Here is a 25,419-nt window from a genome sequence, read left to right on the forward strand (position 1 = left end):
GCGGTCCGGAACATTGTTAAAAATGCAATAAATGATAATTTGCTCAGTTCTTGAGACCAAAATTCCAAAAGTTCTGCAAAGTTGGAGTGGTGTTAAATATATTATTTTACATCACGTGTCAAATTTGCAACCAATTTAAGTGTACGGAACATTTTTTGTTATTAAAAATTAATGTTTTTCTTTATTAAACTTAAGGAAAACGTTCCAAAAGTTCTGCAAATTTGACAGATATATCGAAAATAAAATAAATAACAAAAAATGTTCCGTACACTTAGGTTCGTTGCAAATTTTATACGTGATATGAAATATTATATCGAAAACTTCCCCAAGTTTGCAGAACTTTTGGAATTTTTTTCACGACCATACAGCAAAAATTAATTTAATTGCAATTTTAACAATGTTCCGGACTGCGGACAAGGTTGCAAAATGAGATTTATTGTCGTCCCAATGTACCATTCACTTAACCGAAGTTTGAAAACTTTTGGAATTATTATCAAATTTTCGATTTCGAATGTCTATAATGACTGGTCTATATGGTTCACAAAAGACGTTAATGAATAAAATATCTCTCAGTTAAATTGTTAAAATAAAAGCGCCTGGCAATCATTATTAGCAAAGTCACTCGACTTATTTTTATATAAGCGTCTCTGCTTTACATTGATTATTATTGTTTTCATATCGCTTGCATGTGCAATATGTCAACTGTCCAGATAATAAATATATTTAATTTGTTTTTTCGGTAAGTTTATTTATATAATAATACTAATAATAATTTGATTTGATTTGACACTTTAATAATGAAGTTTTTAATAATGACTTTATTAATATAGCGAGTGAGATAAGCTACATAACATCACCATTGGATGAATGCCTTATCTGGATGTTAGGACCTACGGGAATAATTAGAAAAAATATAGGACTACGGTTTCACCCTTGTTGTAGGACACAGCTAAAATGTTTTTTGAATGATATGTCGCAGCTTTAACTTAGCCGTTCACTCAAAAGTCTAGCCTCTTAACTAAACAGCGTTTAACTACCGGCCTGAAAGATGTTCAGCCAGTTGATTAAACATCTAGGCAAATGACTAGGATCGATGACGTTTCATTACTTGCCTAGCCTCTTGACTGTTAATTTAAATTTAGTTCCACTTTCTGCCAATATGGCGTTGGCAAACCACAATTTTGATGGTGTTTTCCAAAGTTTAATGAAAAAAACAACAAGTACAACGGAAGAGTGTAGTGACAATAATAATGTGAATTTAGCTGTGACTGACTTAAGCTATTTAATTTTTAAAGAACCTCTTACAGGAAATCAAATTTGTCGTCCCTTACTCATTCCCTAGGTTTAAAATCAACAATATCTTCCAAATTCCTTCTGCCAAAACCAACCTAGGAGTTCAGGCACCTCTCGTTCGAATTCTTCGCGATTTCCACAAATTGAACACAGCTTATCCAGAGCTGGATATATTCGGTAGTGGGCTGATCGGTTTTAGAAAAAGCATTGTCTTGCCTTTCTCAAACCTAATTTCGCTGTTTTGATGATGATTTTTCTTTTTTTTCTGCTCTCGCCAACAAATTTCTGTAATTTTATTTTATTTTATTGTGTGCTTTTACTATCGTATATGTTTTAATTGTAATTTTTAATTTCTATTTAAATTTTTTTGTGAAACTTATGCTTACATTAATTGTCACACATTTTAGATGTGAGATTTTTTGTAAAATAATTAGTAATTTTAGTACTGTGTGTGATGTCATAAGCTTAATAACTAAATAAATAAATAAAGAAATATTGTTTTATGTGCAATGTTTCATCTTTTTTATTTCTGTCTGTTTGATCATCTTATGGTACGAATGGCCAGCCAGTTGTTGTTACCATAAATGCGGTAAGCCAAAAACTACTGAACGGATTTTTCTATAGATAAGATAGATAGCGTGATTCCTGAGGCATATTATCAAAATAACCATTGTGTTCTAGTAACTTAAACTTTAAAAAATAAAAACAAATTTCAATATGATTGTGATTAACAATAAACTACAAGCTCCCTCCTTATCAAAATGCCAAATCGTAAAATGACTGCTTCACGACTCGCTCTTGACGCCACGCGCGCATCCTAAAAATGTCACGCGCAGACCTATTTTCAGCGTTAAATTAAAATTATAAATAATGGAGATAGAGAATCTTTCAGAATCTTTTTTTGAAATTTCTTAAATATTAATAGTTTATTAAATATTGGCAAAAAACGAAATGCCATTTTTTTTCATCTTTAATTGTTTATAACTTTTGCAATTTTTTATGTGCTAATACACGCTTTTGGAATATTTTTCTAGACGTCATTCCGGATCCTATCACACATAATTTTAAGAGCAGTATCTCTATTTTGTACCATTTTCAACTTGTCGACTAGACTAACTGATTTGAGCGCGACCGCCGCTGCGAAAACCGCTGTGAGAGTTCGAAATGTGAGTTACAGAATCGCAAGGCTGGTGCTTTCCTTAACGAATAAGTATCGCAATACAGCGAGGAAATGTTGCCAGCGTTAAAAGTACACTGCCACAGGGACCAAACTTTTAAATTTGTTTTAATTATTATCACTTATTACACAAATTATTTCAGTATAATTAGTATTATTATTATTTTCATATGTAGCCAAGTTCTCATTTCAAGGACGGTCATGCTCGCTTAAATGTTATTGCTTGTGGCGGCGTCCATGCGTCGGGTTGTCTCTCTTCCTTAAATATGGACAGGGGGCCGATGACTGGCCATGCGTCATACTCGTGAACGGGTGCTAATTGTGGTGACTGGTCAAACTTGAATTCGTGTATACGGTGGTGTTAGTTATTTCGACTATGTATTTGCGTGTTGTTCCCACGCGAATGTAAGTGCGTGCTCCTATTTCACCATGCCTCCTGCTGATAGAGGACAAATCTTTGTTTTTAATTAATTTTATTATTATTTCTTACTTAAGATGTCACGTGGAACATACTCATAAACGTTGTGTGTGTTGTAAAAGGATATAAAGAGCTGCGAACAAAGAAAACGTGGATTGAAGGCCTGAAAGAGTCTGGTAAAGTAACGTATAACCGAAAAGACATTATTAACATTGCTACTGACTTCTATAAAAACCTATATAGCGCACCATGCACACATAGCGATTGCGGTCAGTCTCTAAATGAAGAAGTGGAATTCGAGGAACTACAACGTCCCATAGAGCCGATACAATGTACGGAAATCATAGACACTATAAATAAACTAAAACCCGACAAGTGCCCAGGCTCAGATAATATTACAAATGATGCAATCAAAGCAGCAAGTATCATACTGGCTCTTCCACTGGAAAAATTGTTCAATATGATATTGGAAACAACCCATATACCATCACAATGGTCGGAATCTAATATTATCTTACTTTACAAAAAAGGAGACCCTAAGATATATAAGTGACCCACTCTCCCCAAAAATTTTTATTGCAATATTAGAATCGATCATAAGTAAACTAGACTGGAAAAAACAAGGCTTGTACATCCAAGGCAACTACTTGAACCATCTAAGATTTGCAGACGACTTAGTATTGCTATCAGAAACAAGCAACCAATTACAAAATATGATAGAAACCTTACACAAGGCTAGCGTACAAGTAGGTTTGCAAATGAATATAACAAAAACCAAAGCCATGACAAACTACATAAGATCTACGATAAAAATAGGGAATGACGAGTTAGAATATGTTGAAAAGTATATTTACTTGGGCAAACAAATTGGATTCAGTAGCGACAGAAATGATCAAGAAATAGATAGAAGAGTTAAAAGTACGTGGAATAAATATTGGAGTTGCAAAGAAATATTTAAAAGTAACATGCCTATAGGACTCAAGAGGAGAGTTATGGACTCATGCCTTCTGCCATGTCTGACATATGCATGCCAAACATGGAAATTTACAAATAAAATAAATACATGTCAACGAGGAATGGAAAAGAGCATGCTAAATATTAAAAAGGTATATAAAATAAGACACATTAAAATTAGACAAGAGACGAGAGCAATTGATGCTCTAAGCCACGCAAAAAAATTGAAGTGGAAGTGGGCGGGTCATGTAGCGCGCCTCACAGATCATAGGTGGACGAAAACAGTAACTACATGGAGTGGCCCACCAGGCAAACGAAACAGAGGCAGACCCTACGCTCGATGGGATGATGACATAAAAAAAATCGCGGGTCCTCACTGGGTCCAAATAGCTCGGGATAGAGAAAGATGGCAAGCCTTGGAGGAGGCCTTTACCGGAGAGGGTTCCTGATACTTACTAACTGTAAAAGTTATTCACTAACACATGAGATAACTAGATATATTTGTATTAGGAAATTAAGTTAAGGCTTAAAATAAATAAAAATAAAAAAAACTTAAGATGTCACGTGGAACATACTCACAAACGTTGTGTAACACAAAAAACTTGGCGATTAAAAATAGTGGCGCAGAGTTTATTGTCAGTTCTTCTCTTCCGTTCTACGTCCTTGATTTGAGAACAGTGAATGTAAAATTAGAAGCATTTAATGTGTATTTCTTTTTTGACGTTCATAAGTGTACATTGTGTTATTATCATCACTACATAGTATAAAACAAAGTCGCTTTCTCTGTCCCTATTTCCCTTTGTATGCTTAAATCTTTGAAACTACACAACGGATTTTGATGCGGTTTTTTTTAATAGATAGAGTGATTCAAGAGGAAGGTTTATATGTATAATAACATCCATTAAATAGTGGAGAAGTACTGTTATTTTTGAGGTTTCTAATGTGATGTCATAAATAATTACATTTTTTCCGCTTACATTGCAAACGCAGGCTGAACCCTACGAGTTTTATCAAAATAATGTACTAAGTATTGTACACATTGAAAAGGTCTACAGAAAAGTCCGTGATGGTATATGTCTATCTCTTATGGATAACCCACAATAACTTTTTTTTGTCATTTACTTTTTACGACAAATAATGGCTAATTTTCGAAGCGATTTTAACCAATACAGCATTAATCCTTAACCAATTAAATACCGTGAATACATTGTTCATTTAATATAGATCTATATGGCCCTTTACACCGTATGATTTAAGTGAATATTTTCGAAGATATTACAGATTTAAAAATTGCGGGACGTAGCGTTTGCGGCGGTACCGGCCGGCCGCAGTTTTTCTGTAGTGTATTTAGTATCAGCATTGCACCCGAGCGAAGCCGGGGCGGGTCGCTAGTTAACCTATATGAATAAATGATTTTTGACTTGACTTGATTATGTCAAGTAATTCAGGTTAAGAATATTGTAATTACTGTATATTATTTTGTGTGTTGGAAATAGATATCTACTGTAAGAAAAGGCTTTCCTGATAGACAATTTTTTTTTTCCAGGAACAACGAAATGTTCATCATAGCAATAGTGTTCTCACTTTTGGCGTGTACCAAATCTCTAAGTGAAGGTAATGTATTTTATTTTTACTCTTGCAATTTCAAATTTAGTTTGATATAGTTCAGGCCAGTACTACGCTCTAAGCATCTTTAGGGTAGGCTTCAGAAGACAGCATGAACCGACTTGGTATTACATGGATCTCACTTTTTACGTTAGAAGAACTGCGTTGTGAGACTTGTTTTTTTTTCCTTGCATACCTTCATTTGTTTTATGAACTGTTTACAGGAGACAAATGCTACAAAACGGATGGCTCTCCTGGAGTTTGCAAGGCCATAAACGACTGCCCATACGCAGAAGATGACTTCAGAAAAAATCTTGAACCAATGGTAACGAAGCTAAAGAAATTTTAATTTGTGATTTTTAAAAATTGTTTTTATATAGTATTAATTTTAAATTTCTATTATTATATAGTTATTTCTAAAACACAATATTCAAATTTTAAAATTGGTTCCTGTGTTAGACCTTTAATGTAGGCATTTCCTCGCTGTATTGCGATACTTATTCGTTAAGGAAAGCACCAGCTCTGGGGTCACCGGTACTATCTACCAGGGGCCAACATCTTTAATTAGCGCGTGTGGACTTGAACCCAAGAGTCTCTACTCCAAAGGGAACAAAGGAACAGGAAAAAGCTTGCTGATGGCCAAATCTGGAGACGGTGGATGTGGAAGCAATTCATGGAGTTTTGTCATTGTATTGTGACATGGTGTTTTTGGTAGCACTCACCTTGAACAGCCCTGCGATTCTGTAACTCACACAGCGGTTTTCGCATCGGCGGTCTCTCTCAAATCAGTCGTGAAGCAGTCATTTTATGATTTGGCATTCTGATAAACAATAAAGTACAAGCTCCCACCTTTTCAGAATGCCAAATCATAAAATGACTGCTTCACGACTGATTTGAGAGAGACCGCCGATGCGAAAACCGCTGTGTGAGTTCGAAAAGTGAGTTACAGAATCGCAGGGCTGAGCTGTCGCATATCCAAAAAATCATCCCGGATATGTCCAACACGTTCCTTTGATATATTTTGGCCTCAGCTTTTTTGACGGCAATAACAGCCGAGCCCCGTGAAATACGACTGCCACACGACCTGACTCTTTCACGCATAAATATTCAAAGCCACTTCTCAGGGCAGACGTGCTACTGTCAACTTGTCCAGCTCCTAGGCCAACACTGCTCAAAGAGTTGAGAATATAATAATTATTAATTTTTCAGAAATGCGGGTACAGTGATTTTGATCCAGTCATTTGCTGTGGGGAATCGCTTGCGGATACCACACCTAAAATTAGTGGGAGGCTTTGGGGAGGGTGAGTAAGTGACGGATATTTATCTTTGGTCAAAGATTTGACGGATCTTGCCAAAATAACTGACAAGGGCGTAAAAAGAGAAGAACTGTCAATACTCTCACTCTTTTAAATGGCCAAGTACATCAAATGTAGACCTGCAACCTACATAATGCTCCTCGTCACGTCATTATACCCAAATAATATATTCCAATTCGTTTTTGTTTTCTATACAAACATTTGTAGAAAACAATGAGACCTGATTAATACCTTGGGTAACATTATTGTAATTTTAGTAGGAATCCTTATTTCTCGCTATATCAGTGATAATGTAGCATTCAAATAGTGAAATAATTTTAAATCGATCCAGTACTTTTTGAGCCAAACAGTACTGGATCGATTTTACAAACATACAAATCATTCCTTTTTATAATATTAAGATAAGCAAGGGTAAAAATTAAACAAGCAAACACAAAATAAAATAAATTATAAGTAAAACTAAATAGAAATTTAATCCCAAACATAAACCCTGCCCTGCGATTCTGTAACTCACTTCACGAACTCACACAGCGGTTTTCGCGTCGGCGGTCGCTCTCAAATCAGTCGTGAAGCAGCCATTTTATGATTTGGCATTCTGATAAACATTAAACTACAAGCTCCCACCATTTCAGAATGCCAAATCATAAAATGACTGCTTCACGACTGATTTGAGAGCGACCGCCGATGCGAAAACCGCTGTGTGAGTTCGTGAAGTGAGTTACAGAATCGCAGGGCTGTTCTGAAATAAGTATGGGTTTAATGAAACTATAATTTTTAACGTTCATACATACTAATACTTTAGTAAAAGTGTTTAGAATACAAATTGGCCTATAGTCACATTAGACCAGTGCCGATAATTTTTGAAACCAAAAAAAAATACAGTAGGATGAAACCCATTAGAAAAGCAGGGGAATATGATCAAAATGAAAGGAAAAATAAATTACGATCGATCTGAGGCCGGGAAGTTATCTTAAAATAGTAATAAATAGGCATCTAATTATAATTTAAAGAAGATTCATAGAGAAGTAGGGAAGGGGATGACGGGTCTGGGCGTTACTGCATACGATTTTTTGCATTTTCTGAGAAGATTTACTATGGTATGGTATGGTAAGATTTACTACCATAGGAAAGTAGAGATTTCAACGAACTGAAAGCACACCAACTTTTTGAAAAAAGCTGAAATTTTGACGTCAGAATTTTCGATTGAAAATTAGGGTGTTTTTTCGATATTAATTCAAAATAAGGTGAAAAAATAAATATTTTTAATCAAATAAATTACAGTATATATTTGGGACATAATAAGGTAAGTTTTCACCAAATTTCGTTTAAAAAAAAAAATTTTTGTAAAAGATAGAAATAAAAAACCAAAAAGTTGTTTTTTTGAAATTTTTAACATAAATTTTGAGGTTATGTGAAAAATGTGTAAATACAAAAGTTGTAGATCTTTTCATGACCTACAACTTTGCCATTTAACTTTCTTCGATAGGACTTTTAGTTTTGCCGGAAATCGAGATAAACCGTTTTTTACCCTTAAAACTACCCCCCCTACCCCTTCCCGACCTCAGATCGCCCGTACATTATTTTTCCTTTAATTTTTATAATATTATCCACCCTTTCCAATAGGTTTTATCCTACTATTATTTTTTTCACTTTTTATTATTTTTAAAGGCTATCTGCACTGGTCTACATCCGTTAGATTTGTCTCCGGAATTATGTACTGGTATTACATTTGCTGTTTTCCATACATAGAAAAAGATACCTAATGACAAAGACTATAAACGATTCTTAACGGCAGTGAGAGAACATCGATCAATTACAACTCCTCCATGCATCCTATATTGCTGACATACCTGATTTCATTTCTTCCTATGCATCAACAACCTTACATTACCATCAAGCCAGCCAATCTCCTAACTCTTATCCGAGCAGACGTGCTCATACTTTGTTCTACTTTCTTTGTATATTTTATTCTAAGTTAATATACTTGTATCAAAATCATTATGATCTTTTTTAAAAAAGATCCCAATTAATTTCCGCGTAACAGATCGATTTCGCGATGAGCTTTTCTCGAAGCAGTTCAGGCCATTTCCGAGCCCCGATAACTTCGTTGTGGATAAAACTAGATGCCTGAATAGTATAACATTTGTAATAATGATATGGTCACGTATTATGTTAGGTAAGCCAATTACGTATTAACTTAAACAGAAGGTACCTTAAGTAGGGACTGAATTAACCGACTCTGGATTCCATGGATCTCATCTTGTTCAATTATTGTTCATTTGTAGCAAATCCAACCACTTTCAGTTAAGGAAACTAAGCTATGTAACCGGGGAAATTAACCTCGTGTTTTTTTGAAGAGAAAACTTCTCGGCGTTGTACACTTTTTTTTGGAATGAATAAAAAATGTTAAACTCGCGTCAGGAAAAATTCGTAAGACGGATGTTTTTTTAAAGATTATGAACCTTCGTGCTATATAGTAACGGTTTTAATTCATTTGTCTCTTTCCTCAGATACACAATCATGTGGAATTGGACCTTACATCAAGGTTTAATTTTGCGTAACGTCTAAATCTTTATTATTAACGATTTGGTCAGACTGACGCGAATAAAAAATGGCAACTTAAAAAAATTGTGAATTTTCCTAATTGAATTATGTAATACTAATTTTAATTATTTTGTGTAGGTTTCGTAAGAACAACGGAGAGTAGACAGCTGGCGAGGCGTATTTAATGTAATATAAATTGTCATGTTTGTGTACGATAGCGCAATAAATAAATATTGTATTCTACCACATAAATGATAGTACTTTTATACTGATAATTAAAGCAATTCATGCAAAATTATTTCCAAACCATTCCAAAATATCAAAAATGCACAACGTTAATATTCAAGTTTTCACTTTTGCCGGCACTCCCGGAGTGCAACTCGTCGTTTTTTATACAGAAAAACAACCACAACGGAGCGACCTAAAGGGAAAGAGTTTTCGTCGGAATGTGACAAAGCAGAGAGAAGAGGACAGAAAGCGTATGATAGTAAGTTTCTAGCGTTCGACTTCTGTAAGCTATCGCGGTAGTTTAAGGAGTGTTAAGAATATCCACAGCGCTGAGTCACCTGTATAATAAGCACACCACACACCAACACCCATGACACAACACAGCTGAATTAGGTATTACTTAGTTAAATGTATTTAATAATTTTTATTAATCCTTTCGTAAATGTTTAAACCTATTTGTATATATGTATTTCATCTTTGATTATATCTTTAGTATTAGTTTTTGTTATATATAATTAATAGAGCAGTGTTGGCCTAGTGGCTTCAGCGTGTGACTCTCATCCCTGAGGTCGTAGAACCCCGGCTGTACACCAATAACATCGTGAGAATGTTGTGAAGGAAAACATCGTGACTGATCACTTACTTGCCTATTAGATTGATAAATCATGAAAGAGATACAGAAATCTTAGGCCCAAACCTCATATGTTGCAGCGCCGTTGATTTATTTTTACCACTAACACACATTAATATACTTATTATTTTGGTAGGGGAGCCCACGATGCTAAATGGGGATTTACTCGAGCGTCGTAGAGACCAATTGGGATGCAATGCTTAGATTGTAAGAAGAAAAAAATGTTATATGATATAAACCTTTTCATCGGTGGGGGAAGCGGCTATAGATTGTTAAATATGTAAAAAAAAACTGTTGCATGGACATCCTCGAGCGCGTCAGATATTGATAGCATCAATGCCCTACGTATTTTTAATAATGTACGTATGTTAATCTGATCGTTTGCATGATGCGGGTGGTTGTATTTAAGGGTTGAAAATGAAAAAAAAAAATATCGAGCGCGTCAGATTTTCTAAGGGAGTGTTAAGTGCACCAAAAAAAAGCTCTCATTCACTAATCTGACGATTTCGATGGGACGCAAACCCACGGCCATTTTCATAATTTGCAAAAAAAATCGCAATTTTGAAATACTCAAGCGCGTCAGATTAAGATATATATGTGGTTCATTTTTATGTTCTAAACATACTGTCTCATAATCTGACGATTATCTAGAGGGATTCGCCTGATCTGACAAAAAAAAATTTGAAAAACGGTTCACCTAAAGGGCCATCCCTGCAACTTCCCGCTAGTTCCATTCCTGGGCGCTTAAAATTGATATTTTGAGCTCGCTGAGTTCAAAGAAATAATATTTCTATGCATTTGAGCTCTCCCAGCTCGAAAGTCTGATAGAAGTTTCATAGAACACTATTTCATATTTCATAGAATTTTCAAACCGCAATAACTTTTGAATGGACCAAGCAATTTTCACGCGGTTGGCGGCATTCGACGCAGTTTTATCATTTTAATTTTAATTGATCGAACCACAAATTTCGGAGTAATCCCGAAGAAACACTTTTTCGGGTTTTTTTTCGTTCACGATATCTCTCGAACGAATCAACCGCTTTTGACCAGCTTAGTGGCGATCGACGTGGTTTTTCAAGTTCAAAGGCGGATTAGTTTTTGAAGTTGATCGATACAGAAACCACTTTAAAAAAAAATACTTATTTTTTTAAGATTTTTCAAAATTTCTCAAAATCTATCGGTCCGAATCGGTTCAAATTCACAGGAAATGTAATTTTAAGGGAAATATTTAGAACGCCGTTTAGTAGATTCCGATCGGTTTAAGGAAATGTAGGCATCACGCAGCTGCAAGCATTTAATTTATCGACGAATTTTTGTTATTTCGGCTTGCGGAAATCGTCAAATTATATATTTTTCATTATTCTTGAATTATTTTCTTCAAAATAAAAAAAAATTAGCTACGCTCGAGAATGTCGAGATGACGTTTTTTTTTTTACAACTTTGTTGCCCTCCCCTTTTTTTACGTCACTCTCAAATTGTCAGATTAGTGGAATACACACTTTTTAGGATGTAATTAACTCACCCTACCTTAATCTGACGCGCTCGGGAATTTCTGATGGTCAATTTTTTTTTACTAATCTGATCCTGTCTCCTTCACGGGCGGCCTTATATATGGGCCTCATGTTTTGTGGAGGTACTTAACCGGGTACAAGGTATCCCCCTATATATTAATCTGCCGCGCTTTAGTAAATCCCGAAATCCCCTCTTGGGCTCCCCTACCATTTGATCAATCAGTTAAGTGTCAAGTAGTTAAATTTATCTTTAATATTTCAGAATGCCTTGAATACCAAGAGAAATATGTGTACCCGTGCCGCCCTGGACCTACCACTGGTAACATTAGAGTTGACGAGTGCACTCGGAAACCAGAACAGCTAATCATAGAAGGAGAAGACGCTTATGAGGGGGAGTTTCCCCATATGGTGAGTTACCAATCAAAGTCTGCGATATCAAAAGTAACAGAAATCAGACCCTTGGTCTTGGACATCCTTTTCTAATAGGCAGGTACCTGATACGAAGATCTTTCGGTCTTCATGATGTTTTTCTTCAGCGTATGGTCGATTGTTAAATGCGCACGTAGAAAATCCATCCAGGCACAATGCCGGGGTTCGAAACTACTTTGAAGTTACTACATGCACAGTGGAAAAAGGGAAGGGACCTCGCCTTCCCCGGTGAAGGCGGTTTTTTACCATAATCTGACTAGTTGCTCATCAAAGTAAAATTGTAGTTGTTGCTACAGGTCCAAAGATTTTAATATCATATCAGTTGATGTCTTTCAAATGGCATCTATTCTATGATGAAAAGAGACCTGGGGTGGAAATGAAGATCCTCTTGACCTATTATCGAATTAGCCGGAGCGATTTGTCAGTCCCTGACTGATTATGCTGACGTAAACTTTTTAATCAACATACATATAACTAATAAAAACGTGGTGTATTTTTGACGTGACAACGTCTTATAATTCGATGGAGCCGGCTGCACGCACGAAAAAATATGACTCATGCGGCGTTAGCTCGCTCTGAGGCGTTACCTCGCTCTGAGGCGTTACCTCGTTCTGAGGCGTTACCTCACTCTGAGGCGTTCCATTTAAAATTGACATAATTGTATTTATGCGTACAAATAAATGTAACTTGATCAATTCAATTGTGATTTCCATTTACCTCCTTCTCTATATCCATACAATATACCTATCAAACAAATATATTTTTTTTTTTAAATGCAACCATCCCATCAATATTTTTTATGACGTTGTCTCGTTCAACTATCGTCAGTAAACCGACTTTACAGACAACCGATTTTTTTTTAATTTTCAGGCTCTCCTGGGATATGGTAATGATAATATTATATTAGATTGGATTGCTGGAGGTAGCATAATCAGCGAACGATATGTGCTCACAGCAGGGCACTGCACGTACAGCGGATTTCTGCGGTAAGTAGAGTTTTTGCTGTTTGATTAACGGATTTTGGATAACTCCAGCGGATTACAAACACCAGCTTCTAGGCAATAGATGGCGTTGAAAACAATTATCATTATTTCAAATTACAGTCCACTCTCGATAATTTGACACTCGTTAATTTGAATCTCTCGATAATTTGAATAAAATCAATGATAATTGGTCCCTTTGGTAATTTGAAGTTGAAAAAGTATTATCTTACTCGCCAACATGCGATAATTTGAAATCCGGTCTTCTCTACTCTCTATAAATTGAAGCGTTTATCATGCACATACCTGTCGTTTGTTTACATAAATGGGTGACAACTGACAAGTGACGATTGCTTTGCAGCTCTCACCACTATCGAAAATTTATTGGACAATGATAAACTGAAGTCACACACTCAAAAAGAAAAAAAAAAAAGATTACTGACTTCTTTTCGAAATAAAAATTTGTGAATAATTGTTAATACATAATAAGAATATAGAAATAATAAGTAACAATTTTTTATCAAATTCTTATTTCCTTCAGTCGTGGTTATTCAAACACTTGTTATTTTGAATTTATCTCTGGTCCCTTGAGTTTCAAATTATCGAGAGTTGACTGTACAAGAACTTTCTATGACTCTTATGAAACAAGCAATATTTTAATAATTTACTTTAAAGTATTTGGATTTACTTTACTTAGAGTCCAATAAAGAAGCCTACAAATTTGACGATTATTTGAATCCTAATCCTTGGGATTAATTTGCTCCAGTTAAAACAATTTGTATAACTCTAAACAAGTGGCAGAGAGTTCTTGCCAGTTCTTCTTGCCCGCTCTTCTTCTGTTGACGTTTATAAGCGTACTTGGTTCCCTATATGATTAAAGTTATTGGAACGAAGTTCCTTATCGCGCGTTGTGAAGGGGGCTAGACGGAAAAAATTCTTACGAAAAGTTGTCACGACACTTTTTTTGTCTATTGTAATACACCGGTTCTCGTCCGATCACCGAAGTTAAGCAACGTCGGGCGAGGTCAGTACTTGGATGGGTGACCGCCTGAGAACACCTCGTGATGTTGGCTTTGTTTTTCTTTCGTCGTAAGATTGGTGTCGAGAAAATCTATCATACTGTTATGATACCAATTAACATATAAATTAATCGAAAGGAATTTAGTTCCATCCGGGTGTCCCTTGACACCTCTAAAGTTTTTTTTAGTTTGAGTTTGAGTACGGGACGGTGCTTTAAACTCTTACTTTAAACAATTGGAGGTCGTATCTCTCAGGGAAGAAGTGTCATGTCTCTCTGGCTGGGTTCCTGTGCTTTAAGAAAAATTTGAAGGTGTAAATACTATTTTCAGTAGTCCTGTTAAGAAAATCCGAGTTGGTATATTAAAACGAAGTGATCCCGTGGATTCGTCTAAAGAATACAATGTGGTGGCAATCCCGCACCCAGATTACCACTCACCGATACAATATAATGATATAGCATTACTACGGACTGATAGAGAGTAAGTATAGTATTTCCTAATTGACTTCACTTTTTTTTATTGAACAAACGGACAGGAAGCTATGTTAAGCGATACCGCCTTTTCTTGAAAGGAAGTCAAATTGGTTAGGAAGTACTTCAATGGGCAATGTGATGGTGCGTGACAACGTCCAATGCGAATAACTCAAAAACTGCTGAACAGATTTTGATAGAGTTCAAGCCATATGATAGTGTGATTCCTAAGGAAGGTTTAAATATATAATTAACTAGCTAGCCTGGCGAACATCGTACCGCCTAACAGTCTATTCTTTTTTTTTTAATACTTATTCTGCTATTCGGGACACCCGTCTAGCTAAGATAAAAAAAGAAAGTTCATAAGACAACAATTACATTATGTCAAAAATAAAAATTTACCTTCCCGGAACCCCTCCACTAACACTTGAACTCTATGATATGGTATTAAAGTTCAAATTGACTTTTAAGTATTATTACGAATATTTTGTATGGGAATATAGAAAAGTTGTTTTTAGACTTTTTCACTCATTTTTTTTTTAATTTTTCTCTCCGTAAGAACTATCCTCGTACTTCAAGGAATATTATATAAAAGAAATCAGACAAATCGGTCAAGCCGTTTTCATGTTATGTCGTGACAACGGAAAACGGGTTTAATTTTTATATATATAGATTATGGTTTTATAGAAATTGACTGAATGACGAGTATCGAAGAAGACGCGAATTTTTTTATATCAACCGCAATATCTTAGTCTGCAATTGAAGTAGTTCGCAATATCTACGCTGATTTCGCCATGGGATCGTTTAAAGACAAACATTGAAGTTGGAATTACCACCCCTGACAGAGGCTTTTATTGCTTTAAGTATTGAAACACGTGGGTTTAGAGCAGTATTGGACTAGTGGCTTCAGCGTATGACTCTAATACAGCAAAGCAATGGAATTTCTCATGCGCATTTAAAATTCGCTCGAATAGGGAAGGAAAACATCGTGAGAAAACTTGCCTTAGACCAAACAAGACAGCGTGTGACAGACACAGGAGGCTGATCACCTACTTGCCTATTTGATTGACAAATCATAAAACAGATATAGATATCCGAGGCCTGGATCTGAAAAGGTTGTAGCGCCACTGATTTATTAATTTTTTATAGTATAGAACTCAACAAGTACGTGGTGCCAGCGTGTCTTCACGACGGCGGCGCCTTATTCAACAGCATTGCGATCATTACCGGTTGGGGAGTGACGGCTTACTTAGATAAGAGTCGCCCGGATGTACTCAAAAAGGTATTTTATGATTATGTTATATTGTATGATTTGGCATTCTGATAAACAATAAACTACAAGCTCCCACCTTTTCAGAATGCCAAATCATAAAATGACTGCTTCACGACTGATTTGAGAGCGACCGCCGATGCGAAAAGTGAGGTACAGAATCGCAGGTCAGACATATGTACTTTTTATACCAATAGAATGCTTTCTTGTCCACGTTACGTTAGTTGTGAGTGTCATAGGTGGCTCGCAGCGGCGTGGTTGTCGGATTTTCAAATTCGGAGAAAAAAAGACTAACTAATTCGGTCTAACTGATAATGCCTCTAAGTGGCTTTAGATCCAAAAAGTAACATGTGTCAGGCACAAAAGAATGATCACCTACTTGCCTATTTGAAACGAACGAAACAGATATATAAATTTTGGGCCCAACCCAAAAGGTTGTAGCTGGTTTGTGTTATTGTAAGATGCGGCATATATATTTGATGAAGTACATCAACCATCACGAACTATCATTGGCATGAAGTAATCTTCTAGATGTAGTTGATAGAGCTGATAGCCCACTTGTTTTTAAAGAAAAATTATGAAACACGCTAAGCTGATAGTCAGATGCGTTTGTGGAGGAAGACAGGTTAACTGTTGTTCCAAACTAACCTGTTGGTCTTAAGGGCCATTACAGCTCAGCTCAGAGAACTTAGCTTAGATGAGAGGACGTCATCAGCTAAATCTTCTCATTTAAAGTGCCTTCATCTTGGAAAATATTGCGGAGGAAGGAAGACGTACTGTTCCTCCTTAGTAAACAGAGGATCCTGGACCAGTGTGACCACTGACTAGCCTGAAGGCCCCAGTGGTCATCAAGAAGTGGTAGGTATATATGCTGTGTTGTTTGTCGGCGTCGGGACGTGACGGCCCCATCGCCCACTGGTGAAATAACCTGTGACAGAGGTTATTTCATCAGCGCAATCAGTCAACCCCTTCCTAGTGGGAGTGCCATGCTGTCACCTTCGGGCTTCAGCCAAATGGGCAGGCACGACCGGGGCAGTACCACTGTCTCTCAGAAAACCGGCGTGAAGTGATGCAATAAGTTCGCCTTATTGTACTCGCGTTTCGTGCGGTGAGAGAGACTCCCGGAGCCTATTCCCCCCCCCCACACAAGAAATATGAAGGTGCAGAAAAAAAACAGAATCTACCCCAGGGGGGTACCACACGCGCTCGCGGTGGAGAATCCCCCTCTGGGCGTCCAACACCGGGACACTCTGCGCCCGGTGGTGGACGCACAGGCTGCCCTTCGTATTCTGGGGGGGGGCAATTCTGCGCTCGGTAAAAACATTAATCGTTCTCGGGGCAAACGGAGCAATTTAACAAAGCACCCCCGTCCACACTCGCCGTGGACTTCACAAATGTTAGGGGGCTCAATTCCAACATCAACGCTGTCCACTACCACTTAGAGACTGCGAAGCCGGCCTTGCTCTTTCTTACCGAGACTCAGATATCCCCCCCGGCTGATACTTCCTACCTCTCGTACCCGGGGTACAAATTGGAACATTCATTTGTGCCGCGGGCGGGAGTTTGCGTGTACGTCAGAGAGGATATCTGTTCTCGTCGCCTCGGGACGCTTGAAGGAAGGGACCTATCTAACCTCTGGCTGCGCGTAGACTGCGATGACCATCCGCGATTCTACGCATGCCTGTAAAGGTCCCATAGCGGAAATACCGAAACTGACCGACTCATTGAGCACATCCAAATGGCCCTGCTCGAAAGGGTTCCTACCGCTGAAATCGTGATACTTGGCGATTTTAACGCCCACCATGCCGATTGGCTCGGCTCAGAAACCACCGATCATGCGGGAAGATCCTTTCACGACTTTGCTTTGGCTTACGACTTGACGCAAATGGTCCCTGCGATTACGCGAATACCAGATGTGGATGGTCATAAACCCTCTTTGTTGGACCTTCTGCTGACTTCACATCCGGAGAACTACCAAGTCTCTGTTGAACCGCCATTGGGTTCATCAGATCATTGTGTGGTCCGGAGCATTGTGCCGTTCACGCGCCCTCTTCGGCCTAGCTTCACGGGCTGTCGCCGCGTGTGGCACTATAAGTCAGCAGATTGGGATGGGATGCGGTCTTTTTTTGCGTCCTACCCTTGGGGGCCCATTTGCTTTTCGTCGAGTACTCCAGATGCCGTCGCTGACTCTGTCGCCGAGGTGGTCCTGCAGGGTATGGAACTCTTTATTCCATTCTCTGCGGTGCCGGTCGGTGGCAAGTCCCAGCCTTGGTTTAGGCGTTCTTGCAAAGCGGCTTTGCGCCGTAAGCGTGAATGCTTTAAAGCCTGGACAGAAGCGGTGACATCCTGTGATGTGACTATCGGCGAACGTAAAAAAGCATACAATTCAGCCTCCAGGTCCTTCAAGCGAGAAATCGCTAAAGCAAAGTCAGAGCACATTGCCAGATTTGATGAGAAATTGGCCCACCTCCCTTCGGGAACTCGAGCCTTCTGGTCTCTTGCCAAAGCTGTCCAAGGGAATTTCTGTCAGCCCTCAATTCCACCACTGCATAGGGAGGATGACTCACTAGCCCATACCGCGAAAGAGAAGGCCGATCTTCTAGGCTGTCTCTTTGCGTCGAACTCCACTTTGGATGATCAAGGGAAGGAACCACCGACATTATTGCGGTGTGATACTACGATGCCCGAAGTTATATTCCAGCAACGTGCTATCCGTAAAGCTTTGTCTTCCTTGGACATCCATAAGTCGAGCGGGCCCGATGGCATCCCTCCAATTGTGCTGCGTACTTGTGCTCCTGAGTTGGCTCCGGTCCTAACGCGCCTTTTCCGGTACCTTTACACGCTCGGCACTGTTCCGAAGTGCTGGAAGATCGCTTCGATACATCCGATCCCTAAAAAAGGCGATCGCTCTGACCCGTTCAACTATCGCCCAATAGCTATAACCTCCTTGTTCTCCAAAATAATGGAAACCATTATTAACAGCCAGCTCCTGAGGTATCTAGAGGGCCACCAGCTGATTAGCGATTCTCAGTACGGCTTTCGTCGTGGTCGCTCAGCTGGTGACCTCCTTGTATACCTTACACATAGGTGGGCAGAGGCAATTGAGTTCAAGGGGGAGGCGCTGGCGGTAAGTTTGGACATAGCGAAAGCCTTCGATCGGGTGTGGCACAGAGCACTGCTCTCGAAGCTTCCAGCCTACGGGCTCCCTTAGAAATTATGCAACTGGATTTCCAGCTTTCTCGCTGATCGGAGCATCAAAGTCGTCATCGACGGAGCATGCTCCGACCTGAAACCTGTGAATGCTGGTGTCCCACAAGGCTGTGTCCTGTCCCCGACCCTGTTTATTCTGCATATCAATGATATGTTGCAGCTTAGCAACATTCATTGCTATGCGGACGACAGCACTGGGGATACTTTTTACACTGGCCGGGCAGGTATTTCTCGGGCTGTTGTCGATGAGTACCGGAACAAACTTGTGTCTGAAGTCGAAACTCTTCTACGTGGAGTCTCGGACTGGGGTAGACTAAATCTAGTCCAATTTAACCCCAAGAAGACACAAGTATGCGCGTTTTCCGCTAATAAAACTCCCTTTGTCGCTACTCCCCTCTTTGAAGACACTCTCCTTAAAGCCTCAGCTAGCATCGGAATACTGGGCGTTGACATATCGAATAACGTTCAGTTTCGCGGTCATCTGGAAGGAAAGGCTAAATTAGCCTCCAAAAAGCTTGGTGTGCTCAGCAAGGCGAGACGGTACTTCAATCCGGGCCACCGCTTGCAACTATATAAAGCGCAAATTTGGCCCCACATGGAGTACTGCTCTCACCTCTGGGGGGGAGCTACCCAGTACCAGCTCCTTCCACTTGACCGTATTCAACGAAGAGCGGTTCGAATCGTCGACGACCAGTCACTTTCCGTGCGGCTTGATCCCTTGGCGCTGCGTAGAGATGTGGCATCTCTCTGCATCTTCTACCGCATTTATCGCATTTGTCGCATTTGTCTAATACCTGCAGCTGAGTTTCATCATCGGACGTCAAGACAAAATACAAAATACCATCCGTATCACCTCGACGTCCGTCGTTCCACAACAGAGCGTTTTCTAAGGCAGTTTTTGCCGCGCACCACCACTATGTGGAACCAGCTGCCCACAGAAGTATTTCCGAACCAATTCGACTTAGGGTCCTTCAAGAAAAGAGCGTACCAATTCCTGAAAGGCCGGCAACGCACTTGCGAGCCTTCTGGCATTGTGAGTGTCCATGGACGGCGGTATCACTTAACATCAGGTGAGCCTCCTGCCCGTTTGCCTCCTATTACATAATAAAAAAAAAAAAACACTTCGTCACCGCGTTTTAACATGTGACGTCATCGCAGTGCTTGTATCGGAATGTAGGTGAACCAAGGAACCAAGGGCGGATTCATTCAGTAGTAGCATATATCTATCAATTAAAAACATGTAATAAATCCCGGCTCTTAGGAAAAATAATGGACCAAACATTCACCCTTGGTCCATTTTGCCAGTCAGTAAACTGTGAAATGCGTGGTTCAATTTATATGTAACTAACTAGTGGACCCGACAGACGTTGTCCTGCATGATATTTCAAGCGAATAGTATATTAAACAAAGTATGAGAGGACCGAACGCAGCGCCTTGACCATCGATGTGATGAGTATTTGGTGTTGTGCTTAGGTCTTGGGTGTTTAAATATGTATTTATATATCTATCTATCTATAATATGTATATATATCCGTTGCCTAGTACCCATAACACAAGCTTCACCAGATTAGCATGGGACTAGGTCAATTGGTGTGATTTGTCTTTAAAAAAAAATATGTATGGTATAATATGTAGTGTATGTGTGCAAGTTGATAACTAAATATATGAGAGGGTGAGATGTAAGAACCTAATAACCCTACGATGCCCTAAGCCCTACAAATAGCGAATATATAAATAAGTATAATATACTCATATTATGATGCACCAAGAGACCTAAGGTAACGGACGGAGCCCTGCTAGGATCAAAGGTTCAAGATGGTGGGATTATCTCAAAGCTATCAGGTATCACCACGATAATTATGGGCTTGAAACAGTCTTTGCCGCTTTGAGAGGAATAGCCCAGTCATTTTAGGGGTTTCACCTCGGAATGAAAGATAATAAGCTACAAATTGGTATAGACCTTTGTTTTGTCGTTCTAAATGTTGTCTCAAAAGTCACAAATGATACCGTGTCCGCGTCTTAAGATATTGAAGGTCAAAGGTCATAAAAATGGGTTTTTCGTGAATATCTCGCTTTCTATTGCTTAAATGATATTTGTACTTATTATAAAAGTTGTAGAGTATAAAATTCTTTACAATTTTTGTTTCATGTTTTTTTTAATACGGTCAACCGTTTTTGAGGTAGAGCGCGAAGAGTGCGCAGCGCACAGTCATATATGGTCCTATGCAAGGTCAAGCGTGAGTTACGGCTATCAGTACGTTATATCAAGTCTATTATTTATTAAATTATTATAATTATTAAACAATGGCCATTATTTATGTACTAATTTTTAATTGTTGATATTTTATTAAAATCAGTAACTTAATTATTTATATTTAACTATTCAACTATAGTATATTATTAATTCTGGAATATATATTTTCAGTTAAAAAGACAATAAGGGGATATATTTTATGCATAGGTATCTTTATTTATCATTAAATATGCCAAACTATACATTTGTTGAAATGTCAGTTTAAATATCATAAGAATTTTTATTGGTTTTAATTATAATAAAATTGTGAATAGAAGCTAGTTATTTTCATCTTCTTCGTCGTCTTCTTCTTGTTGTCGCTCGAAAACGTTCAATTCATTGTCATCATTCTCATTATCGGTCATATTCATCTCCAAACCCTCCAGAATTTCAGGATCGTATGCGTTTTCTTCATCGGGATTACTTGGATATTGTGCAGCGTTCAGGCAAGCTTGTCCATTGCACTGGCCACAAGCTAAAGAACATAGTAGCCCTGATTTTCGGCATCCACAGCGGGAACCACAACCATTTTTGCAATAGAAAGTAGTTTGTAGTTTTGTAATAATCGTCTTATCGTCGGGTATGTACTCCGTAAGGACATCTTTAAGTTCTTTCAACGTAAACTGAGAATCTTCATTATTTTCTATATAACAAAAAATCTCCTTCATTGCCTGAGTGACTTGATCATCTTGGCGCGGCTTCTTATCAGCAGATGGTACTCGAGTTAAAAAGTTGGTATAGCAAATAGTATGATACTTTGCTTCAGCAGCGATCAAATCATACTCGTAAAGTATACGTTCCTTTACTAATTCTCCTAAGAAATCGTTGCGTTCTTCTGCTCTTTTAATTACGTTCTCTTTAATCGGTAGAGTGCTTACATTACTTATTGTCCGTCTGTACTTCTCCCTTTTTTACTTTCCGCTACTTCATTAGCTTCTTGGCCACAAAATAAGCACAATTTTTTAAAATCAAACACTTCGTTTCTTTTTTTACGAGGTGCACTTGGCGTTGAAGGTTCACCCTCTTCTGTGCGTCGTTTCGATGCAACAATAGCATTTTTACTAGTGTACACTTTTCGACACTCGGAATGCACATTCACAGAACTTAAAGTATTTAAATACAATTTCAAACTAACGAATAATCTTGACGAATACAAAGTGGTCCCTTAAAAGAGAAAGTGGCCTTGAATACAATAGAACATCTATCCCGGCTATAAATAGAAAAGGTCATAGGGTAGGGACAAGTATATCCAGGTATATAAGTATTAAAAAATTTACACGTTTTGAAGAAAACGTATGTAATGACGTTTTAACTAAAAATATATATTCCAGAATTAATAATATACTATAGTTGAATAGTTAAATATAAATAATTAAGTTACTGATTATAATAAAATATCAACAATTAAAAATTAGTACATAAATAATGGCCATTGTTTAATAATTATAATAATTTAATAAATAATAGACTTGATATAACGTACTGATAGCCGTAACTCACGCTTGACCTTGCATAGGACCATATATGACTGTGCGCTGCGCACTCTTCGCGCTCTACCTCAAAAACGGTTGACCGTATTAAAAAAAACATGGAACAAAAATTGTAGAGAATTTTATACTCTACAACTTTTATAATAAGTACAAATATCATTTAAGCAATATAAAGCGAGATATTCACGAAAAACCCATTTTTATGACCTTTGGCCTTCTTAAGACGCGGACACGGTATCATTTGTGACTTTTGAGACAACATTTAGAACGACAAAACAAAGGTCCATACCAATTTGTAGCTTATTATCTTTCATTCCGAGGTTGACCCCTTTTTTTACCTAATATGACTGGGCTAGAAGCGAAAATAACATAGAGCAACATTCAAATCTGATTTATTGTTTATCTTAAATATTACTTACACCTATTCACACACACATAATATTATTCTCGTCAACTGTTGGTGTATACAACAGCCATGTGAGCCGTGTCAGCAGTTGGTCAATGTTGAAATGAAATCTGAACAGTGATTAAATTTTCAGGCAACAGTCGAGAGATTTGAAACTAGCGAATGTGAAAAGAAGTATCCGAAGTACCGCCTATTGCCAAATGGATATAACTCAACAACTCAGATGTGTTATGGAAACCGAGTTTCCAACCAGGATACTTGCAAGGTACGGCTTTTTCTTTTGTTACAGGAGGCAAACTGGCAGGAGGCTGATCTAATATTAAGTGATACCGCCGCCCATGGACGGAGTGTAAGTACATTGCCATTAAGCTGGCAAGCGAACAACTTCTCTGAACACACTCCATGGTAAATGCGGTAGAAGATGCAGAGAGATCCTACATCTCTACGCAACGCCAAGGGATCAAGCCACTCGGATAGTATCTAAAATGTTGCACTGATGAAGAGGTAATCGCTCTCGAAGGCATAACAAAATTGTTTTCTTTGTTAGTTTACGAACTTGTCAGCCTACCATGTTGTAGCACAGTAACAGAAAGTCGCACAGTCGAACCAATTGAAAAATCAGGAATTTGTATTTTGATAATAAAGTTTATACTAAGTTTATTGTTATGTGTGGTGGTTTAATAACCATCTTCACTATTCTGCGTTCGCTTTCATGACAAACATTTTCTCATATAATATCCCCTTGCTTCGTTTTTATCTTAAAAACAATTGTTTCACTTTCACATCTTCTCAACCTGTCTAATGCTCTCTTTTAACTATAAATTATTTCTTATTAGTTCTTTCTTTCTTTTCAGTTATCCTCTACTATGCTTTCCGTAACGACATCATTATGTTAGATTCCTGAACAGATTCTTGAAATCTCTTACCAAATTTACTTTCAGTTTTTAATAGTCATTTTAATGATATCTTGTATAGTGTAAGATTCTGGTTTATCCATCAGCTTTTCTTATTTAAATCTTCTTAATAGTTTTCATTATTGATCGTGCTTGTCTTGGAAAGCTATAAACATTGCCTTGCTGCCTCCACACCAATCTATCCTCAGATTATGTTGCATTAGGGATGTCAACCCATTTTAGCATTGTTTGCTTCACAGTTGTTTGGTTGTGTTAAAATAAAACTCCCTAATTGTTTGTAGAGAAGAGGTGAAGATGGAATGCTTTTTATTTTCAAAACTATCTACTTTCATTTTACGATTTGGCATTCTGATAAGGAGGGAGCTTGTAGTTTATTGTTTATCAGAATGCAAAATCGTCAAATGACTGCTTTACGACTAATTTGAGCGCGACCGCCGCTGTGAAAACCGCTGTGTGAGTTCCAGAATCGCAAGGCAGTTGTAAAATATTGTGTTAAGAGACAGTTTTGAAAGCCTTGACTTGTGTAATATATATCGCGGAAGCTTATAAGGAGTATTAAGAATATCCATAGCACTGAATCACCTGCATCATGAGCACCCCATACCATCACCACAAAAAGAAGAAACAAGTTAAATGTATTAAATAATTTTTATTGATTTCCTTTCGTTAATGCTTGAACCTTTTTGTATATGTATTCCATCTTTGGCTATATCTTTAGTATAATTGTAATATAAAATTTATGTTGACTGTAGGATTACAAAATAAATACATAGTTATTCATCTTTATTGGTGGTTTGTGAGAGTTACGGATCAGTTCTTATACATGCTCTTACATTTTAGAGATTTCTAAATTTATCGACGTTCAGAAGAATTCATTTTTAGGTTGAAATTACATAATTATTTCAGGGAGACAGCGGTGGACCCCTGCAAGTAGACCACCCAAATATCCGCTGTATGTATATGGTCATTGGGATCACCGCCACGGGCAGTCTGTGCGGTAAAGCTGGTCTACCGAGCATTTACACCCGGGTGGAAAATTACGTGCCCTGGATCGAGGAAATTGTTTGGCCTTAAACATTCATTATGTATTATACTGTTGCAAAAACAGGAACATGTTATCGATGATTTTGTATACAATTTCGAAATAAAAATTAAAATCAATAACAAGTTTTTTAGTTCTAGCCCTCAGATCTGTTTCATTTGTCAATCTAATAGGTAAGTGATAAGCCTCCTATGCCTGACACACGCTAAACTTTTTGTG

General features: G+C 37.9%; 1 protein-coding gene and 1 pseudogene across 2 annotated transcripts; both read left to right on the top strand.

Annotated features, from left to right (window-relative positions):
- Window positions 1-682: 682 nt before the first annotated feature.
- On the top strand, window positions 683-25,319 carry LOC125058179 (serine protease snake-like). Of its 2 annotated transcripts, none has more exons than XM_047662206.1 (11): window positions 683-739; window positions 5,389-5,456; window positions 5,672-5,772; window positions 6,657-6,748; window positions 9,706-9,794; window positions 11,940-12,085; window positions 12,977-13,092; window positions 14,436-14,585; window positions 15,725-15,857; window positions 23,378-23,509; window positions 25,065-25,319. In XM_047662206.1, the coding sequence occupies exons 1-11, from the start codon at window positions 687-689 to the stop codon at window positions 25,230-25,232; spliced, it is 1,248 nt and encodes a 415-aa protein (XP_047518162.1). In that variant the 5' UTR covers window positions 683-686; the 3' UTR covers window positions 25,233-25,319. The 2 variants fall into 2 exon arrangements, with proteins under 2 accessions (XP_047518162.1, XP_047518163.1); XM_047662207.1 differs by having other exon boundaries at window positions 14,439-14,585.
- Window positions 14,041-14,159, top strand: LOC125058992 (annotated as a pseudogene).
- Window positions 25,320-25,419: the final 100 nt, after the last annotated feature.

This window comes from Pieris napi, chromosome 18 (assembly GCF_905475465.1).
Source record: "Pieris napi chromosome 18, ilPieNapi1.2, whole genome shotgun sequence".
Classification (NCBI taxonomy): domain Eukaryota; kingdom Metazoa; phylum Arthropoda; class Insecta; order Lepidoptera; family Pieridae; genus Pieris; species Pieris napi.